The sequence below is a fragment of the Metarhizium album genome (assembly GCF_000804445.1).
Source record: "Metarhizium album ARSEF 1941 chromosome Unknown scaffold_6, whole genome shotgun sequence".
NCBI lineage: Eukaryota > Fungi > Ascomycota > Sordariomycetes > Hypocreales > Clavicipitaceae > Metarhizium > Metarhizium album.
This window is the reverse complement of record NW_024467580.1, coordinates 146,276-168,238: the sequence shown is the minus strand read 5'-3', so window position 1 is coordinate 168,238 and position 21,963 is coordinate 146,276. Positions and strand designations below refer to the sequence as shown.

The 21,963-nt window shown below is 56.0% G+C and overlaps 4 protein-coding genes across 4 annotated transcripts; 2 read left to right on the top strand and 2 right to left on the bottom strand.

The window, feature by feature from the left end:
• Positions 1-5,039: 5,039 nt before the first annotated feature.
• MAM_03180 (NAD(P)-binding domain protein) lies at positions 5,040-6,224 on the top strand (the record flags this gene model as incomplete). The annotated part of the gene is made up of 1 exon (XM_040821979.1): positions 5,040-6,224. The coding sequence occupies one exon, from the start codon at positions 5,040-5,042 to the stop codon at positions 6,222-6,224; it is 1,185 nt and encodes a 394-aa protein (XP_040679784.1).
• Positions 6,225-6,974: 750 nt separating this feature from the next.
• MAM_03179 (krev-1) lies at positions 6,975-7,450 on the bottom strand (the record flags this gene model as incomplete). Its single annotated transcript, XM_040821978.1, has 2 exons — positions 6,975-7,156; positions 7,213-7,450. The coding sequence occupies 2 exons, from the start codon at positions 7,448-7,450 to the stop codon at positions 6,975-6,977; spliced, it is 420 nt and encodes a 139-aa protein (XP_040679783.1).
• A 6,274-nt stretch (positions 7,451-13,724) lies between these two features.
• MAM_03178 (protein EFR3) lies at positions 13,725-17,200 on the bottom strand (the record flags this gene model as incomplete). The annotated part of the gene is made up of 2 exons (XM_040821977.1): positions 13,725-16,839; positions 16,986-17,200. 2 exons carry the CDS (start codon positions 17,198-17,200, stop codon positions 13,725-13,727), a joined length of 3,330 nt encoding a protein of 1,109 aa, XP_040679782.1.
• A 3,852-nt stretch (positions 17,201-21,052) lies between these two features.
• Positions 21,053-21,678, top strand: MAM_03177 (extracellular SCP domain-containing protein Pry1; the record flags this gene model as incomplete). Its single annotated transcript, XM_040821976.1, has 2 exons — positions 21,053-21,271; positions 21,355-21,678. 2 exons carry the CDS (start codon positions 21,053-21,055, stop codon positions 21,676-21,678), a joined length of 543 nt encoding a protein of 180 aa, XP_040679781.1.
• Between the last annotated feature and the right edge of the window lie 285 nt (positions 21,679-21,963).

Sequence of the window (21,963 nt, the reverse complement as noted above, 5' to 3'; positions counted from 1 at the left end):
CGTACTTGGAACAGAGCCAAGCAACCGTCATGGCCACCAAGATGGGGTCTCGCATAGGCGTCAGAACGGGCCTCGGGGCCGTGACGATGATGAGCATACTCTGAACTGTACTGCACACGTACGTACGGAGTACACACTACTTGCTCAAGTTTTTCATGCTACGGAGAGGCGGGGGACTTGCACCGAAGTGCCAAGAACAAATGCCGCCCGCGGCCCACGTGCGCTGCCTCGAAATCAGTGTCGGGCGACTACCCTGTACGCACTTGTGTTTTTGGTGCTAATTAGTAATACGTAGTGTAGTGGTAGTAGTCGTAGGCTAGTAGCAGGATTGGCTCCCAGAGCTCACTTTACTGTACTCCGTAGGACCTAGGTACTTCTTAAAGTACTCAACACCATGGCCCGGGCGTCCAGGACAAAGGCTCGACCCTTGCCCGAGGTTTCCGATGCAAGCTGTTGCCACTTGTGAGTGGCTGCACCAGTTGACCCGGAACGTAGTGCCAACTTCTATTCAAAGCACGTACTCTGTACTTACCAGCTTGCTAGGTTTTTCAAGTACGTAGTCCGCAGCTACCCTAGGAGCCTACTAGTAGTAGCAGTGAGCCGTAGGGCGTGAGGCGCTAGTCCTGGTCCGCTCACCCAAATCTGCCCAATCGGCGCACGAGCGCACTGGGTGCGATGGCCTCTTTCTGCCTCCCCAATCCAGCGCAGCCCAAAGCACACAGACGGACGACGTGATGCGATGAAATGCTCTCAGGTTGGCTGGTGTTGCTGAACAGGGCGGGTGGCCACCGTCAACAGACAGAGCATGTACGTGCGGCCCAGCCCGTCGGTTCCTGATGCTCACACTCGGTATGCATGCACATATGCACCGCCATTACTACCATCATCTCGGCCACCGACGCAGCAACCGTGGACGAAGCGGTAACAATAACAACGTGTCGAGCACCTACCTACCTAGGTAGTTGTGCTAGCACAGCCAGCAGTGGGTACGTCCAAACAGACCTTGGACGCCTGGGTGTCTGATGCTCATGAGTTCCGGGACTCGAAACATTTAGAGGGAAGCTTGGCTACTACCACCAAACTCTATTTGTACTTGAGTGCCCAGGTACCCGGTTACCTACCACAAGTACCTAGGTACTTAAGTAGGATCTCAGTGGTATGTATAACCTGAGAGAGTCGCCAGGATTTGAACCGAGCCCGCTCAGTACTGGCACTCCGTACTCTGTACTTCACAATGATTTGACCTAGGTTGGCTGGTGGATGTACTCGGCACTTTTTCCTAGCATTGATGTGGCGTTGTCATCCCCCCAAAAAGGATAAATGTGGGTCAGAGTACTCGCTACTTCTGTCGACCAACTTGCCAGTACGGAGCACGGAGCCACTAACTAAAGTACCGAGTACGTGGGCACCTGGGCACCTGGGCTCCTGAGCAGTAGCTGCATGCATTGATTGGCATTGACCCGCACTCACTTGAACGCGGCACCTGGGCCCATGGCCGATGGCGCCCCGTTTCCGTTCTCACTGTGGGGGATCATGGATTGCTAGCTCGGGGGATGGGGCATGGATCGTGACAATGGGGCTGTGGCTCCAAGGCTGATTGATGATGATTTGATGAAATTGTCGGTGATGATGGGCATCATGGATAGGGCAGTTCACAGGCGGCGTCCTGAGCTTGCTTGCAGCATGCAGCCCGATACACGCAATCTGCCTTGACGCTCCTGCCGCGGGCAGCACCTGCCGTTTTCTGCGTCCATCTCGACGCCTTGATCGTGTTCAGGAAGGCGCCAACGCCAGCACCTGCGCACAAAGCACCAAGGCACAAGGCACGAAGCATGAGGCGCGAGGCGCAAGGCTCAAGGCACACCTACCACCTACCGAGCATCACGCATGTCCGTCCGCATTGCACTCGATCCCGACGCATTGCAGGCGCCGCTGTTGTGCTCCAGTCTGAAGTCTGGCACGCTACACGCTAGCCGCTGCCCAGGTAACTAGTTACCGACGGCACGGCACCTTGGCCAAGCAATTCGCCTCCCATCCGCCGCAACCAACGAGGCAGCAGCACGGCACATGGCAGGAAGGCAGGCGGCAGACTGAATGAATGAATCTGATGACGGAGCAGAGCAGCCACCACGCACACAACATCAGACGCCAGATGCGCACAAGTAATAGCTCCCTACCTAGGTGCCTGGGTAGGTTGCCATTGATATTCAAGACGGCCAACTCCTCTGTTGCTGCCTCGAGTTGCTGACAACAGCCAGCAGTTCAACGCGTCTCCCTCGCGGCCAGCCGACATAATGCCATCAACCAACATGCGACGGAACTGGAACTCGGCCGTTGAACACAGACCTGGGCCTTCGGAGTGGCTTGCGTGGCCGCCACGACAAATCATCAAGGTCAAGCGTCAAGACCGCCACCGCCTGCTATTCTCCACTGCTGAAAGCCTGGCTGCACTTGAATCGGCAATCACGTTGAATGCCACGGCCCACCCCCATTGCGTTCAGAGTCCAGACTTCTGCAGCACCACGGGGCAACCTGCATCATCGTCCTGGCTGGATCCGAGATTAGCCTGGCCCCGCCTGGTCTGGTCTGCCACAGACCCAGCAGCCATGCCCATGCACAGCCAGCAGAGTAGTACGGAGTACGGAGTACATGCAGAGGGATTCGGATGGAAGACACAGCCCTCGGTGCTATATACACAGGGCGCGGCGGTGCAGTGTTGAAAAGCCTTGTCGAATTGGTTTGATGCAGGAGAATACAGCCGCATCCGCCACCACCTGGGCCTCTATATCTTTATTATCTGGTGCCGGTAGCGCGAAATTTCCCGGATTAGTTCTGCTTTTACGGCATCAAGAAGTCTGGTGGGTGCAATTTCATTGGTTTACCTGTAGGGAAAACCCGGACACGGCGTAATTCGGATCCCGCATGAACAAGGTCAAAGCCATTTAGCACGCTGGTGTCGCGGAGCTTCCAGGACACAATGACAAATGTAAGCTTCCAAGGCACCATACCATCCTGGTACAGGCACTATCCATGATCTGTGCAAGAGCACCAAACGGTCGACACTGGAATTGGATTATGAGCACTAGTTCATTTGTCTTTCTTGTCCAGGAGTGCCAAATATCGCCAACATGATTGGCCCTGACGACATAGGCCCAGACGAGAGAGGAAAAGTCATCAATGATGCCGAGTCCATCCAGCAGCAAAACCTTCTCTTGGGTGTCTCCTTGACCAAAAAGCTGTTGAGTAATTTGGCGCCGTCAGGAGAAACACACGAGGTGATGGAGAGCTATATGTGTAATCATGTCAGCTGCTCATCAATTCCTCGGCGCCAAACACATCACACATCTAGCAATGCAACAGTTATTGCGCAATGCGTCTGCTGCGCAAGATACCTGCAAAGTTGCACCAAGTGTCGTCTACATGATACAGACCACCACGGATGCCGCATCAGTAGCCGAGGGTGCAAATATCGCCCGTTTAGCGGCCTGTGAGCCCGTGGCACATGCAAAGACGTCGCGAGGCGCTGTACCTGTCACCGGCGTGAGATATCGACGCTGCGGCTTCTCGAAAACGCCTCGGTCGTCCATCACAATGGCATGCGCTGACACAACTCGCTCGCCAACACTCACGCCTGGTTAGGGTTGGCCTCGCATGAAAATGAAAATGTTCCAGTCCCATGAAAAAGACGACTCGTTTGCCCAAGGGGCAGTTGCGTCCCACGCCGGGATGCGTCAGCAGAACAAGACTGATGCTCGTGGACCAAGGCCAAACAAAACACGTGTCCAACAAAGATGAGCTCGATCAAAGAAAAAAAAAAGACCGACTTTCTCTCATACAATTTTTACCGCCTTAACAGACAGGATACCCAGGGAGCAACGGCTCTGATAAGACAAGCATCAGCAAGGTCCCAAGATTCCCTACTTGTTGTCTAAAAACCAAGAATGCAGCATCACCAGGAAGCTGGACTATGAGGCCCCCGAATGCGAGAATTCACGTTGACAGCATGGATGGGCAGCTTGATCATGGTTGTTGTTGTAGTAGTCGTGTTTTTGCGAAACGCGAGGCTGCTTAAAGAAAGGCAGGCACATTGCCGCCGGGCAGGACAATAGAATGCCCAAGAAGGCATCACAAGACCAAGGTCTCTGGTAGAAAACCAGGCGCTTTGGTACGTACGCGTGTTTCGTGGTCGGGGGCCGCTGTCCAACGTCGACATTGAACGGTTGGGCCCATTGATTGTCCGGCAAGCAACTCGCCTTGCTCGGGCGTAGAGCACTGAAGGTCGACCGTCTCAGACTAAAGACTTGACAGGTCTGAAAATTGAAGACGACAGCTACCGTCCGTACCCCCCTCGGAGACATCTGAGAGACTGAGACGACGTCTTTCTCTTTCGGTACACTGCTGGCTATCGTGTTTCGACAAAAGCCAACCGGAACACGTACCACAAAGTACATATGTCAGGACACAGGACGGCACCGTCGGTCGCTCCGCGTCCCCGTCGTACATGTCGTATCACAGCTCCGAAAACTCGACGATGGCTCTCCGACGCAGCTCGTCCGTAGGTAGTCCGAGTCGGTGCGTCAAGACCAGAGCAGACGGTAGTGGCACACGACACACGCACAGAAATTGCCGACATCACATCATCTAAGTCGGCTCTCTGTGCGCTGTGCAGCAGGAGCAGGAATGCTCTGCGACACTCTCTTGGTGATGATGGCGATGGGTGTCGGGGTTGGTCCGAGCTGGTCCGAGTCAAGTCGAGTCCCAAACACAGCCGCGGCACGACACGAGAGGAGGGAGATACGTACCTGGCCCGACTGAGCAAGGGGCTCAGTGGGGCGCGGGTCGACGGGGCCCCGGATCAAGAGACGGTAGACCCACCACAGCTCAATCGCGCTAGGCCAAGCCAGGCAAGCTCCATCTCAAAATCTCCCGACCACGACCCCCAAAAAAAACACCAGGAAAGTGCAATATATTCAATAGCCAACCAGTCAGTACCGCCTCCAAAAAGACACAAGACGCCAGGCGCATGGCAGAGCCGCAAAATGTCCACAGCGCCGCCCTCGCCATGGTCCATAGCCCAAACGGTCCGGCAGTCGCCCCCCATCGACCTCACCAAGCCCTACGACCCCTCCACGCTCCGTGACAAGACGGTCCTCATCACCGGCGGCGCCAACGGCCTCGGAGCGCACATGGCCCGCCGGTGGGCCTCCCACGGCGCACACATCATCATCGGAGACACCGACTCCCGCTCCGGCGAGGCCCTCGTCGCCCAGCTGCGCGCCCTCCACCCGCCGCCCAGCGCCTTCGCCCACGTCCCCTGCGACGTCACCAGCTGGGACGACCAGACGGCCCTCTTCGACGCCGCCGTCCGCCTCTCCCCCAACCACCGCATCGACGTCGTCGTCCCCAACGCCGGCGTCATCCGGCCCCGCGACGGCCACGCCTTTGAGAACCCCTCCCTCGTGCGCGGCAAGCTCCCCCCGCCCTCGACCGCCACCATCGACGTCAACATCACCGGCGTCATGTACACCGTCCACCTCGCCCTCCACCACTTCTCCCGCCAGCAGGACCGCGGCTCGCCCGGCACCGCCGCCGCAACAACAACAAACTGCCTCCTGCTCATCGGCTCCATCGCCTCCGTCGCCCCGCTAGCCGGCCAGGCGCACTACACCATGACCAAGCACGCCGTGTGCGGGCTCTTCCGCTCCCTGCGCACCACCTCCTTCGCGCAGCGCGGCAGGCTGCGCGTCAACATGCTGGCCCCCTACTTTGTCGAGCAGAGCCGCATGCTGCCCCTCGTCGCCGACGTCGCCTTCCTCGCCGGCACCGCCGGCGGCGCCACCATCCCCGACGTCGTCGACGCCGCTACCCGCCTCGTCGCAGACGAGTCCATCTCCGGCCGCTCGCTGGCCGTGGGCCCGCCGCTGAGGGACGCCCCGGACGGGGAAATCCCCGTCGCCGAGCACGAAGGCGGCGGAAGGGGCCGCGCAGCCTGGGAGATGTACGCCCACGACTACCGCGAGGTCGACGCCTTTACCTTTCGCTACGTCCACATGATGAACCGAGTCACTCAGCTTCGCGGCCTCGTAGCCCTCTTCCTGGACGTTGTCTCCAAGATACTCCGGGCACTGACGCGGAGGGGGACCGTCACAGGAGAGCCCGGGCAACAGGGGAAACGAAACGAAACGAGACCCGAGGACGAACACGCAAAGCAGCCAGTCAGATAGAGACCACGCTGCTGATCTTGGGTCTGGCGGTTTGGGGTTCCCGTCATCACGTTCTGCGTGTCCGCAACCATACCACGTGTATGTGCTGAGGGGTAGGCGGCGCGAATTGTCCCGTCTCCTCGTTATCCCGGCAAAGTTCAAGACGCTTCTTCGTGTACCACCGGCGGCCGGCAGAGGTGTATTGCTGACATAAAGTCTAGTTGGTCATGTACCGAACATGCTGCCCGAATATATCCAAGTCCCGACACGTCAGCATATGTAGATGTGACAATTTTGAAAAAATGAGAGGCGACAATTCAAACCCCGTCTAGAAACGCCATCTACTCCGAACCCATTATTTCTCTTTTCATCTTCTCGTCAGGCAGTCGACCCCTTTGTGAAACGTGTGCCTCTATCCCCCTTCCGCCCCCAGTAGTCGCTACGGCGTCTTTCTCCAGTACATCCTCCCACTTTGTTGTGGTTGTGCTAATTATCCCCGAGGTGGTCGTGTGACAAGAGTTGCTTCCTTCATGTTGCGGAGTCAACTGGCAGCCGTGACTTGGACCGAAGAAAGGGGGCAAAAAAGTGCCCTGGCCCATAACCATGTCGTATCTTCGTTGGTGGATGCTCTTGAAATGGAACGCCATCCTGCCATATCCCGTTAAATAATGCTGTTCCCCGTCTCCGCTCGATCCCTGTCTGGTCAATGACCTCTATACGCGACTTCCTGCCACTCTGAGAGGACGAGGCAGCAAGACTGGTCCAACAGCCCTACAGAATAGCACATCTAGGATTATCCCGCTCCCGAACTCTCATCCGTCTTCTGCGCTTATGCGCTGCACGAAAAGCATCAAATTTGAAGCCACCGTCGTCAGTTCCGTTGGCTGCCAGGTAATCGTCGTCTTTCCGTAACATTTGGCGACATAAATCGATGAAAACTTCGTCGACATTGGCTGCAAGTCCTGTCAGCATGACACCGGGTTGACTGTCGCAGCCAGCATGTTCTCACTTTTTGTCCTGGCGCTAGACTCGTAGTAAGGTGCGCCCCATCGTTGTGATATCGAAAACCCTTTGGCTCTCTGCACCGCGCGGTTCTCTTCGAGGTCGGCCTTGTTGCCGACAATGACCATTGGCACATTCTCATCATCTTTGATGCGAATAATCTCCTCACGCAGTCCAGCCAATTCGTTGAGTGACGATGGCGATGTTATACTAAACACAAGAAGAAACCCCTGGCCAGTCTTCATGTATAGATCTCTCATAGCAACTTGTCCGTGTCAGCGGGATCCATTCAGAGCAACGCGCGTCAACGTACCAAATTGCTCGGTCCCTGCAGTATCGAGACTGAAGTATCTCGATCAGAAACTATATTTTGGGGGGGAAACACGCAACACTCACATCTCCAACACCACTTGCCGGCCCTGGTCTCACAAGTCAGCCGCTATTTGTCTCTGTGCATCCGACACAACTCACATCTACTTGAATCTGCGTTCGATATGAATCTTCTATAGTCGGGTCATAACTCTCAATCCACTCGTTATGAACGAATTGGGCTGGCAAGAAGGAATGAGAATGCAAAGCTTAACAACTTCAATGTCCCTGTGAAGAATGCTCACCAGTCAAACAACTCTTTCCGACACCTCCTAGAGAAACGATTAGGGTTGGGTGAGACTAGATGCGGTTGAGGCATGTTGACGGTGAACGAACCGGCTCCCAGGACCACAACATGAAGCTCGCGACTACATCAGAGAGGCTGGTTAGTTGCATGATTCAAAGTTGAGCGAGCTTGGCGGAAAACGACCAATCGTTATCAAGAATTTACCTCGCTGGACACTGATACCGCGGCGCCATGCTCAAAACAAACTTGTACTGTCGGAATTGGCTCGGTATACCGAAGCGCAGTGTTGCGCGGCAGTGACCTGCAGCAAACCTGAATGATGCGATGCTGCCCGCGCAAGGGCTATAAAGCCTCTCCGTGGGGATTCGCACTTTTCAGGGTCAGGGCCAAATCGTCAGGGCAAAATCGGACTTGTTGTCCTGCAACAGCACAGAGGCAAGACCACGTCGTTCCTCAAAGTCGATGAGGGCTGGCAGTTGGGCTGAGGCTTAGATGTTGAAGTCACGGTTCAATTGCTGGCGTTCCAGGCGTGCAAGCAATGAATGCCCTGGAAAGCTCCGTGTATGTTTCTGGTAGTATCCGAGGGCGGTGAAAGGGGGAATAGGAACCAAAGACGGCCCCCGAGGGGGTGTGTGTGTGTGTGCGCGCGCGGGACTACTTGTGAAGGACAACGGAGCTGCGTAGAGTTGCTGGGGTCTGTCAGGGTCTGCTAGCGCGAGGGCCTGTGAGGGACTGAAGATTCCAGTTGTCGCCTACTCAAAGTTGAGACAGAGATGGTTGGTCTGGATCGCCTCTAAAAGTGGCGGGATAGCGCTGCGAGTCGTGTCTCCGTGCCCTTGTCTTGCGAACAAGCCAGCCGGTGACGGGCACGGCGTCGTCGTGGTGTGAGTGCCTGGGGAGCGCTTGTGTGTGCTTCGGCGAGTTTGCAACCTGGCAGTCCCGTGGTGGTGCGGTCCGGGACCTTTCACGAGGGGCAAAGTGTTGTTTTTCCTTGAGGTGCCAAGCGACGGCTGTGTGGGAGTGGCTTGAGTCGACGTCACTGCGAATCAGCATGTCAAGGCAGAGGCGTTTGTTGGCGCTGGAGTAGTCGAGATAGTTATACTCGGGCCCCGAGTGGCGTATAACGAATGCACAACGCTGAACCCAATCTCTCGCGACAACAAGGGCGGCACGGAGAAGCCAACGATGGAGCCGCGGTGGGGCTCCATGTGCTGAAAGGGGGAGGGCCCCGGACGAGGAGGAGGAGGAGGAGGAGGAGGAGGAGGCGACTCAGGCGAGGGGGAGACGAGTTGGTTGCGTCTTGTCAGATCAGAGTACAACCACTCCGGCCTTGGTAACTGACTTGTCGACAGCATCGCCATCTCTTGTACTCGGTACTCCGAGGCGGAGAAGGGCCCAACCAATGCCACCAACATGGGAATCCGTCTGTTGGAGGTACACTTGTTTTGTTTGGTTCAAAGATGCCGACATGAACCCAGTAACCTCGAGACACATAAGATGATGTGCTTGCTTCTTCCAAGTCTCAGCCGGGGGAGCCTCCGGGAGGCGGGGCCTTTGCTCCCACTTGAAGCGTGAAACCCGTCATGAACAGACTCGCCCAATGTTCAGATAAGGCGTCAGAAGCGGCCTTCAGACTACCAGCTAGCCCGGACCGACATCTCACAAACCGTGGGTGTGTCATGCCCTTTCCGAGTCTTGTATTGTACAGAATACAACGATACAATGCGTCCTCCATACCAGCCAAAAAAAAAAAATTGAGCCATCTAAGCCACTAACCAGAAGGTGGGGATGTGTGGTTGGTGTTGATGCAGACTTGTTTGTGCCCATGCCGAACGTTCAAGACGGGACGGAAGAGGGAGGCGACCGAAAGTACGGCTACTCGTCACTGAAACTTGCCAAGCAAGGGCGGATAAAGAGAGCGAGGGGAAAAAAAAAAATCCGCATCGTACTGCGCAGCAGCAGCTCTGACGAACGAGTACAGACCACATACAGCCTGCCTTGCCTGCCTTGGTCATAATGGTGTGCTGTCTTGTCGTCTGTCGTGTACTTTGTCCTGCGAGCTGCCCTTCTTGTCAGTCAGATATCGCGTCATCCGAGGCCGGTGTCTGTTGGCCAATGCCACGGGCAGCGCAAAGATTCGCCAGGAAGCTCGAGTGTTGGTATTACACAGCAGGAGTTGCTGGCAAGCCACTGCTCTCCCTGCTGCCGGGCGAATGAGTTGCATACGTCCATCGGTACCTGGCGAAAGCAAGCGCCTGCGAAACAATCAGGCACGGCGCCTTAATTCCTCGACCCAAACAAGACAAACCAAGAACAGGCCAGGCCATGCGGCGCTCTCCCATCGTTGGGTGGCGGGTGCGGCGCCGCGGTCCATCCTGATAAACTGTTCATTAGCCAAGACCGATGCAGGAATCCCGCCGGACCAGAGTTCATCGCCGGGACTCCTGGGAGCATGTCCAAAGTCGCTTTGATTGATGCCCTAAAGGCAGCCTCTACAGGGGTCCCAACTTCCAGAAACACTGGCTGGTGGCGCCGTCGATCCTGGGCATCAGCAAGCTCTTTCCGGGTAAATGTCTATTGGCATGCAATGCCACCATTCCAACCCTCTCGCAGTGCTCCGCAGCAATGCACCACGCTCTTGTCCGGCTTGACAGCAATATATATTGGCGCTTATGACTCAAGGGTCCCTCGTCTATAGGATATTGGGCAATTGGGCGCTGCCCTTCCGTTGTAGATTCAACGACAGTCTCCTATATGGCAAGGTTGAGAATGGCATTTGCGGCGGCGCACCATGAAAGAGCAGTGGCGTCCGAGGAAAACACAACACCAGTTGACCCTTGTGACCGCGCCACGGGTGGTGATCGCAAGTCGCTGTAACGCTGGGAGGGAACTGACCCAACAACACGGAGAGAGTATTGCTTCATGAGCGATCCGTGGCAGCAGTATCCTACACGTCCCACGGACTCCCACCGCTTGACCCGTCGCAAGGTGCGGCAAAGCATATTCACTTTTGTGGTGTCCAAACCAAAGTCCGGCGGTATTTTGAGAGGCAGCTGCTGTAACGTCGAGACGTGTGCTCTGTAAGAAGAGGAATAATAAACAAAAGAAGAGAGGCCCGAGAGTTGAGTAGTACACAGAAATCACATGTAATTGCTCCGCGCAGGTCGCCCTCTTCCAACAAATACCACCACTAGTCGTGACGGCCTGCCCCTAGCCACACAGCTCGGCAGTTGACCTTGTCCACCGAGTGCGCACGCGACGTGCCTAGTGCCGTGGCGTATTCAAGGAGGTCGCAACAAAGGGACCAAGCGACGGGTTGTGGATGACACCAAAACCTCCCATTGGAAACGGGGAAAACATCACTCGGGTCCGGCAGGTGTGACGTCTAGAGCAGCAAACGCCGGCGAATGCCAGGCACTTCGTTGCCTTGCGCTAGTAAACTTTCAAAGGTTGGGCAAACGGTGATGAACAAGCGGCCGTCGTATTTTGTCCTATTGCCCGGTCAGGTCAGTGGATGCAGGGGAAGGGGCACGTGGACATGCGATGCACGAAGCCCTCACTCTCCAACGTCATGGGACTCATGGCGCCATCACGGATTTGATGTTCAACACGTCTGTCATGTCTGTGTTGGGTCGAAAGTCCTCAGTCATGCACCGGTCAAGATGCAGATGCTTGTTGATCAGACATACAGTCATCGCCGTGTTGCACAAAAGAGACCTCCATCAGGCGTCAGTCCAGAGGCCTGCGTAGCAGCAACATTTGCAGGCTGAGCCAGATGTCAATCGCCGATGCTGGTCGCGACTTCCACGTAGCGCGACTGGCGAGCACCTTCCCCGTTCGATATTTGGGCAAAACTCCTTGGGCTCGCACGAAGCTAACTTCTCATGTCGAGTTCAATCCGAACCGCGCCAGTACGTGATACGCTCGCTCTCAGGGCAATTGTCCGCGATCCTTTGTCCTAGCCGTCACAAATTTGCGGCCGTCACTTCTATGCAAGTGTGATATCCGCTGCCCTGGCCCTGGCCCTTCCCCAGCCACATGCCCGCCGCAGGCAGATATGGATGCAAGAAACAATCAACTCCAAAACCTAGCATGTACTCCGTATGTGGTGCAATGATGGCGCGGCGAGGCAAGGTAACTTGGGTAGGTGCAAAAAACCTGATCATTCTCTCAATCGATTACTGACATGTGACGGCAGCGCCTGCGGTTTAATGGTTTCAGATGCCACCAACAAATAACTACGGAGTACTCCATACAACAACACCGCCAATTTAACCTTCGGGCTGTTATCCTATCGTCCCGTGCCGCGTTCTTAGCCACCCCTACGGAGTACAGCGATGCCCATGATCAGAGCCAGCACGAAGACGACAAGGGCAGCCGGCGGGGCCGCCCCAAAACCTTGACACAGAGCGCGTCGTCTTCGCCGCCGTTCCGTGGCCACCGGGCCAGTTTTTCCTGTCTGCATTGATGCAGTGATGCTTCCAATTCCGGTGGCATGAGTTGTGATGGACCTTTCAACGGGACAGAATCCGGTGGCTCACGCCGCTGGTAGGTCCGCCCGCCGGCCCAATGGGATGCCGGCCGTGTTTGTGCCGGAATGGAAGGACTCGGATGTTTGTCGCCACTCGCGAACATGAACATGGGGCGGCGGCGGGATGGGATGTCTAGAATAGACGGCCCAGCGTCGGCAGCCGATTGGTTTGGAGAGGCAGCTTGAGGTGCCGAATAGGATGTCGTGTCGTTTCCGGTTACAGAAGTTGCGAGGCTTGTCGACGCCGCTGTACTGCCATTTCCGTGGAATCCACTTCCCAGCTGATACAGAGTATCAGGAGAGGCGGCGTTCGGCGTAGGCTGCGACGGACGGTCAGGCCTTCTTGGAATGGGCTCATGCTTGCAGGATTTGAACAAAAAAGCCCAGGTAGCCGAACATATCCCGCACGGGTTGGTTGTAGGATTGGGAGACATGCCTGGTTTTGGCGTTCCAAACGGACGACATGGAGTCTGGACCTTTGCCCGCGACATCTCGGCGGTGTTGTTTCCAGTCAAAGTGTACCGGTCTTGAGCACAGTCGTGTGGTCTGCATCTTTAAAAAGCAAGAACACATGTGCAGCCGAATTCGTGGGTGACGGTGAGGGCTGAGCATTACGCGATCCCGGTCTTTGAGCCGATGCCAAGTACAAGCTTTTTTTTTTCTCTCTTTTTGGGTTCGTCTCCCTCATGACGGTATCGGCTTCGTCTACTCCGTACTCTGTAGGCGCTGGTTTGAACAAGTGCCCTCCTTGTCTTTTGCTTGGACGACGTCATCGTCAACATATGACTTGCCGAGGACCAAGACACACAATTCCTTCTCATCCTTTACACAAGTCAACATGCCAGCGCCACGGGCAGTCGCTCACTCAAAGCGCTGCGTCATTCTGCATGTAATCCGTAAAGAGTTGTCACAGTAATACGGTGATGCAGCTTACGTCACGTCATCAAGCAGCGCGGCGCTCTCTTGTCGTCTGACGACACGTACGGAATACAGAGTACAGAATACAGTCAGTACACGCGCTTCGAGCATCGTTGAAGCAGGGAATATCTTATCCACCGTCGCCTTGTTTTCAAACACCCACAACGCAACGCTCCCAGCTGACCATGCGTGCCCTGCGATGCGTCGAATGTGTGGTTCGATTCGATGCCGCGCCGTGGGATTACCCCCTGCCACAACCACAACTTCTCATACTTTGACCAGTTTCCGTTTCCTTCTGCCCTGGTACAAGCCCTCCGGAACTAGATGTTGGCGAAATGACTGCCCGCTGTAAATGCACCGCGACTCCGCCATCTCTTCCAGCCATTAAGAACTATTCTGTACGAAGGGTCGCACAGGTGGTATGCTTGAATTATATCTCTCTTCAGCCGCGCACCTAATACGGTGGTTTCGTGAGATTGACCAGGCTCCCTTCGCCTGACCGGCTGTCTATTCCTCTCAAGAGGTTTTGCAAATCCATGCTCCTGCTGCTCTCTTCACGGACCCGCATGGGGTGCGACCGTAGACTCTCACCTCCGCGGCTGGCGAGAGCGCGCTTGCTCGACGGCGACTCAATTGATTGCATGCCGACCCTGGTGGAAAGCGAGCTCAAGTTGGGTAACGGTGGTACAGGAGGTACTTCGTCGTCATCTAGCCCGCCGTCGTGCGAGGCTACATTAGACGACAACGGGCCGCCTTTAAGCGATGCCGACGCCGAGATCGATCGTGCGAGGGCCTCGCCTGTCGTGGCAGGGCCATCCGTCTGGGAAGCACCAGTGTTAAAACTTTTCTCGGATATGCTGTACTCGCAGCTGACCATGCTCTCATCGCTGTCGTCGTCCTTGACGGGAATAGTGGTACCAACAGCCTGCGCGGGTGCTTTGCCTGCCAGAACCATCTTGAGCTGCTCCACGGATGCAACGCCCAATATGCCCGATGTCGAGCCTGCCGGTGTCATTCCTCCCGTAAAGCTCGAATTTCGCACCTTGGATGCAAAAGTCCATCGATCTCCATGCGCGTGAGCGGTATGAGGGCGCCATTTGTGGTTGCTTCCACGTGGGGAACTGGGCAAGTGACCACTGCCGTTGAGCGCGGCGCCGGCAGTATTAATGGTGAGACGGTTCTGCGTCGTACCCGTGGTGCCTGTCTTTGATCCGGCAAGCGATTCAGTCTTGCCGGCGGCGCTGATGGCGGCCAGAGCAGAATCCCTCGTCCACTCAGCCAGCATCTGCGCCCTTACTCGGGGTGGCAGCTCCAAACCCTTCTCAGGAGACACCCCGACGCCAGCGTTGGAACCGAGAATAGGCGGGTTGAGATTCCGGCCTGGTGAGGCCGCAGGACTGTTGGGCGGTTGCGACCAGTCAGTGTGCTCGTAGCTGGTGCTGATACATTCCACGATGGAGGATCGATCATCAAACGGTAAGAGCTCTTCCGATTCTAGCATACTGAGATCCCAGTTCGGGTGCGGTCTTGCCTCCCCGGGGGTTCCAATCTGACTGGGCGCAGAAGCCGGAACATGCACCCCTTCTACCCAGAACCCCTTCCTCTTCCGCCTGTTGATTTCGTTGTACACTGCTCTGCCAACCACCGACGACTCAAAGCTAAACTTCTCTGTCAAGGCCCAAAAGTAGCCGTGGCAGAGCGAGGCGATGCGCACTTTGCGAATGGGCTGCTCCAGCTCCTGAATATCCTCCTGCAGCCTGTACACCATGGGAATACCGCATCGGGTCGCATTGACTCCGAGCTTGAAGACAAGCTCGGTGAGCAGGCCGTGCAGGAGAACAATGTCGTTGTCGTAATCCACGAACTGTAATGCGCTGTCATAAATCGCGAGGTGGAGAAGAGACAGGAACCGGCACCGTTGTGCTTTGTGGTGGCGCTCACGGGTCGATGGGTTCGAAACTGCCCTGCGAGTGCTCGCAACATGGTGGCCATTCTTGATGTCATGGTGAGGAGAAATGGCGTCATCCGTAGCAATCTGATTCGAATACACAATTTCGCGATCCAACCAGACACCCAATGCATCCACGTATGCTTTGCGAACGCTTCCACTGGGGTCTCGAAGGAGCCATTGCGTGCCTTCCCATACCTGCATGGGAACCCGGTTTCTGGCCAGATCCATATTGCCGCTGAGGCCCGTCTTGGGACTAGCAATAAGAAGGATAGCCTTGATGATCCTCAAAGCTGACAATCGGCCATGGGAATGGGCAAAACAATCCTCTTGCAAGGTCTGGCTTGGCGACAGGTCAACCGCAGAAGCACCATTTGCATCAGCACCAGCATCTAATGCCACACTTGCAGCTCGGCTGTGTCTGATACGACCAACCAGAGCCGCAATCATGTCCGAGATTTGGTCGGCATAGTAGACATGATTGGCAAGATCACTGGTGCAGTCCTCCAACCTCACCAGAAGTTCGTGCTGGGTGCGAGCAGCAGCCTCAGGGTCCGTATCAGTCTTCTCCTCGCTCTGGCTGCTGTCTTGAGCGGATCCCTGATGCAAGTGGAACAGCTTCTGGATCTGCTTGACGAGGCCGACAAGGACATCCATGACGCTGAGGCCAATCAGATTGACATCTGAGCAAAGCAGGGACTGCATCATGGCTGTAAAGGTCAAACGCTGCGATAAGCTCTCCTCTCGCATGGGCGTCTTGTTCAACATGTCAAGCGTCGCAACGAGAATGACGTATCGATCCTGCACAGGCGTCCAACGGGAGACGATGTCGTAAAGCTTGATGGCCCAGCCAGAGTCGCCACGGCCGGGTGCTCTATCGGTGGTGACCAGAGTCTCCCCTTCTGCAATTCTCCTGGAGACAAACTTGAGCAATGCGTTGGTGGCTCCGTAAATCTGCGCCCTGTTAGGGACGATGAAGATGCTCTTCAAGCATTTCGTAGCCAGGACTCCAGTTTCCTCCTCGGCGAGATTGTCGACGTCCAAGGCGGTGCCGGAGAGTGCGACAGGATTAGTGTCGCCCGCAGTATCGGCAGTTCGGACAGTGGCCATACTCATTCGGCGATGGGGCCTCTCGTGGTCGGATTTTTCGCCCATCTGCACGCGCTGCAGCAACGTGTCTAGATATGTATCATCCCTGGTCCACATGTTCTCGAGGATCATGGGCACGATGACGTCGATCTGTCTACCAGAGACGGACGATAGGGCGTCCGAGGCAGCAATGTGCTTGATGGCCCCGAGGCCCGCGTTCCGCCAGCGAATCTGCAATGGTTTGCTGACGGGACCACCCTTGTTTGGCACGTGTCGAGTCGAGGCCAGCTGAGCGTAAGATCGGACCACGGACTGGTATTGCTGCAGGTAAGCATTGTCACCAAATAGAGAGGACACGTCGTGGTGTTCACAGAAGGCCTCAAAGGTGGGCAGCGATGACTCGACCATGGTGATTTCGTCGGAGCGTAGAATCAGGTCGAGTATCCTGAGGACGCACGGCGCGACCAGGGCAGCTTCCTTGGGGGACCTTTCGACGAGAGCACCCAGTATACCCAGCGTGACCTGAACATTTCTGCGTGCAGCCAGGAAATTGCAAGTCAGTTACCGGCTTGCTCGCGACAGACAGCAGCAACACAGTGACGGATGTGTCTCTCTCCAGAGGGTCAAGATTGCAACAAGGAAAGCCACGACTGTGGAGCAAGGAGGAGGTTCACGTACCCAATTCGCATGCGCCAGAGATCGTTGGCGGTCTTCTTCTCGAGAAAGGCGCCAATCTTTTGGATCTTGGAGCGACGGCTGGTGGCATAGAAAAGGAGATAGCTCAGCTCACTGCTGTTGGGGACGACGTCCACGGCCCCCTTTGTGACCTTTGGGTAGCACCTGAGCACCAAGACTTGGTGTTTCGGCCGGCACTTGTCATGGATGGCGTTCATGGCGTCGGCGGGACGCGGTGCTATCGCCTCCCCTCTAGACGACGGGGGAAGATGCCCAAGGCCGGAAAAGTGAGGTTTTTGAGCCGCGCACCAAGAGAAGGGGGGGTGGTGGAGGGTCGCCGTGGAGGCAGAAAGCAGATTAGCGGGGAGGGAATCAAAGTATCATGAAGAAGCGAGAAACCAGACAGTAGAGACTAGAAAGGAGAAACAGGGGACAAGGGACAAGGACAAGTGGACGGACGGGGGATGGGGAGAGGAAGAGACGGGACGTCGCGGGTACGGATCCGGAGGGAGATGGGAGATGGGAGATGCAATACAAGACAAGTTAGTTATAATTGCCGAGCTTGACCTCGAGACGAGAACAGAACAAGTGCATGCCCATAGCTCGAGGCCCGTCAGGAGGTGGTGGGCCGCCGTGGCCACTGGCCAGACACGGTTAGGTGCTCTTTGTCCCCGGAGCAGAGTCCCCAGTGCCTGGTGGTTGCGTGCTATGGAGCAACTACCTCCCTACTTCCTACTTAGGTACTTAAGTAGGTATGTTCAGGGATTAACACAGTCACAGTAACTGTCACCATCAACAGGGGCAGCGCGCGAAGGTAGGTACTTACTTAGGTAGGTAGCTACTTACCTACCTAAGTAGGTACTTACTTAAGTCAGTGGGTATCCACTGGGTGCTGAAAGCTAGGTACTTAAGGTACCCGAGGCTATGTGCGCCGTTGCTCGAGCGTCCGTGTACTTTCCCAGTAAGGGGCCTACTTCATAGTACCAATCGACCTTTTTTGCACCTTTTCCCCAGACCAAGTCGACTCGTGCCGTCCAGACGTCATTGTCCAGAGTCCCAGACAAGCCTCCCGGCCGGAACGGAGCCGGGCAATTTTTGGTGCCCCTGGAGCCCTGCCCGAACCCATCTGCAAAAGTGGCTGGGAGGCCATGCCGAAGACCAAGGCGACTTCTCCAAGGCTGCTGCTGTCAACAGCCGACTTGGCCGTGACGTGACGGTGACTAATCTGTTAGTAGAGTACGTAGTGAGTGATATTTCAGTCCATATCATGCCAGTGCCTTGGTATTCTTCTGCACCGCGCCAAGAAGTGAAACGTGCAGGCCAAAGCGCCAGAAGGAAGGTGCAGGCAAGTCTGGGTCTGTGGTTCCATCAAGATCTGAGAGCGAAGTTCGTCCTCTCCAACTCGGACGAACCGCAAACTGTATCAAGATCGCTAGGAAAAGGAAGTCGTGGATATGTCGCTCCCTTTCGCAAGGCCGATACTGCACCCGTCGCCCACGAACCCTTGGGGTCTGAAGAGCCTTCCTCAACAAATTCCGTCCTTCACATGGGCCCTGTTTGCTGCCATGCAAGACGCCATTTCCTACTGCTGCCTCGGCGCACCGATATCTCTGGCTATACGTAAGTAACTTACTCCGTAACTGTACCTAGGTAGGTAGGCAGTAGTTGTGCGCCCCCGGCCAGCCTATCGGATCCACGTTCCTCTTCTGGGATGGTTCCATTTGACTTCTGCCATTCACCGGGGGACCAGCTGCTGATACTTTAGCTCTGACGAGCTCTCGGACATCGATTCTATACATCTCTTGGTCGGAACCATAGCTCTTCCTCGATATTGACCTCAAGGAACTGCACCAACTCTCGCCGGCAGTGGTGGGTCTGTTGATTGGGAGGCTTGGAATTTGCTGCTTTTGCTGCTCTGTACGTACTCGGTGAATTTTTCGACATGTCGCGTGCCCAGCGGGTTGACTCGATTAGTCCTGCTTGTGACGGCCCAGCTGAGGCCTCGTATTGCCGTTCCGGCTGACCGGACATGTCAGACGACGTCACCTCGAGCCGGTATTTGCGGCCAGTCTTTCCTGTGCGTGTGCGTGTGCGTGTCGGAGTAGGAGGCCTTTGACGGCCCCGGGGTTGGGCTGGATAGCGCCGTTGATCTCGCGCTTGCTCATGGAGCTTTGGTCAGCAGAAGCTGTTTGCGAAACGGGTGGTACCTGCGGGGGATGGCAGGAGGCGTGCCGCGTGTGAGCGCTCAAGTCGATGGCGCCTTCCATCTGAGCGTAGCAATTCCAAGTGCCGACACTACACCTACCCTATACGGCACTTGCGCCAACAAACCACCACGCGCAACGGCTTCTTCCTTGCACTGCACGACGACAACTACGTCAACTTGCCCATCTGCCAGGCTCGGGCTTGTTCTCCGCCCTTCATCTTTCTGGCAAGGTTGGGCAGCTGCGGCAGGCTTGTTACGGTCGTCCTAGATGTCATGACACCCCCGCGGACATCACGGCATCGTGGCAACTTGGTCGCTTCTCCCCAAAACCAAGGTGAGCTGTTGTGTAGTAGTTGTGTGTACAACATGCGGTCCGCGCTCACGCTCATGGGTAGACCTATCATGGTTCTAAAAATGCACACTCGCTTCAGAGTGTGTCAGACACGGCATGGTCGACGCAACGTGTTTCACGTCGCGTGGTGTCACTCGCCACAAGGTTTATAACAAAGTCCGCATTCAACAAATCACGAAAAGAAAACACCCAAGCTGTGCGACGAGACTCGAATTCTTCTCAAAACTCTGTACCAACCTAGAATCGAACCCATGGTGCGTGCTTACACAACAGCAGCCTACAACTCGCCTCTCGCCGGCGCACACGTTCGCCTGCCTCGAGTGCTCCGTGTCCAAGGCAATGGGAACCCTAATTCGTAAACTACTCACTTACTGGCTGACTGGAAAGACGCCATGTCACAGCATACAAGTGCATAATCAGGCAGAGGAGGCGTTTTGCGGTTCGGCCCTAGATGAAAGGGGCATACATGATCGTGGAACCTGTGGTGTCGCAAGTCACCTAATTGTTTGTCGCGTAGCAAAAGAATCAAGCTTCTTGTTCAGCGTGCTTGGATTGGAAAGTCGGGCTTGCTTTAACATGCGCCATCTCAACATAGTCGGTGTATATATGCCCAAAACTGCAGCGTCACGGAGGCTGACTCGTCAGTAATGCGTACATAGGCCGCAAGCAGACTGGAAAATGAAAGAGTACTCACGGTAAAACAGTGACACAAGAGTGGAACTAGATCCAAACACGGCCCCTAGGCCCCTTTCTTCGACGACGACTTATTCATGGATCATCTATAACCGAAAATGGAGCCTCAACCACGTCTCTTCACGAGCACGCTCCGAGACAATCATATAGTACTACTCCTACTCAACAAGTGTCAACTGACGGCGGTCCACAATCTCGCAAAAGTTCGGCAGCCATACTCCCTAGTCGCCTAGCATTTGTGTGCAACCCAAGTCTCGATGGGCCCAGCCATTTCCCAGTCCGCCGAAATGTTTCAGACACAGCATCTCAAACCAGTAAGTCGACCTACCTAGTTGGACTATCCGTCATAACTTGCTATGTGGCATGTATACCAACCCAACTAACTCTTTCCAAAGGGGAACGAACCTCTTCAGGCCGTCTTGCAGCAGCTCTCGCCTCCAAAGGCTGCCCGACTCCTCGGCCCGCCAGCAAAAACACCACGACGCCCAGCCAGGATCATCACATATTCTCCTCGCACAGATGCTACACAATTAGACCGGCCAGAATTTTTGTGACCGGCATGGACGAATCCGGTCGAATCAAGCAACCAACCCCCATCATGCATCATACACTCCATTTGATCGCCGCGTCGTCCTGGGCCGTTGCCCCGGGGTCCGGGCATATACGGCATATGCCCTATCCAAGTATAAAACTAGACGGCCCTTCTCGGAAATCCTGTTCCATTGTGTAAACCAAAGCAGCCAAGAGAAAGAAAGCCCCTCCCATCAGGAACCCATCGCTCTCGACCTACAGCCACGGCGCTCCTCACCCCCAAACAAGATGCGTCTCCAAAGCATCCTCGCCGCCCTGGCAGCCACGGGCTTGGCCGGCGCCGCGCCCACGAGCCTTGAGGAAGAGCACGACGGCAACTTCAAGGACGAAATACTCGCCGCGCACAACTTCTTCCGCAGGCAGCACGGCGCGGATCCCTTTTCCTGGAACCAGAAGCTGGCACGTGGCGCTCAGGACTGGGCCGAGACGTGCAACTTTTCCCACGATGTAAGTTGTTCTCGCCACCCCCCCTTCTCCCCTTGCCCGGTCCCCCAACAGCCACGATGCTGACCTGTACACACGGGAGCCAGAGCGCCGGGGAGAACCTCGCCGCCATGACCGGATTCCCCGGCTGGGCCGCCTTTGTCAACATGTGGGGAGCGGAGCGGACAAAGTACAACTGGGCGAACCCGGGCTTCTCCATGAACACGGGCCACTTCACGCAGGTGGTGTGGAAGCAGACGCGGTCCCTCGGGTGCGGATGGAAGAAGTGCTCGGGCGGCTGGGGCAAGGCCAACGGCTTCTACGTCGTGCGCAAGTATGACCCTGCCGGCAACTATGGCGGCCAGTATGCCCAAAATGTGGGCAAGCAGGCCGAGGGGAAGCCCGGCGATGTGTACGCGTGGCACGAGTAGCCATGTTGCTGCGAGAAGGGCATCGTTTCCGAGGCGTACTCGGCGTCGACAAAGGACAAAGGCGGGAGGGTATACAAGGACGTGACGGGACGACATATCATGGGAGACGACGGGTTTCCACATCATGTTGCCCTCGAGAGAAGGCAGACTCAAGAATGAGAGACATGACCACTGCCGCCAGTTTACATGCATGCAGCCCGCGACATTGTGTGCGGTGCATCGTTGCACACTTGCCAGCGGCGATGTGCTCGATGGCTTTCTCTCTCCCTCCGCACAGCTCTGCAG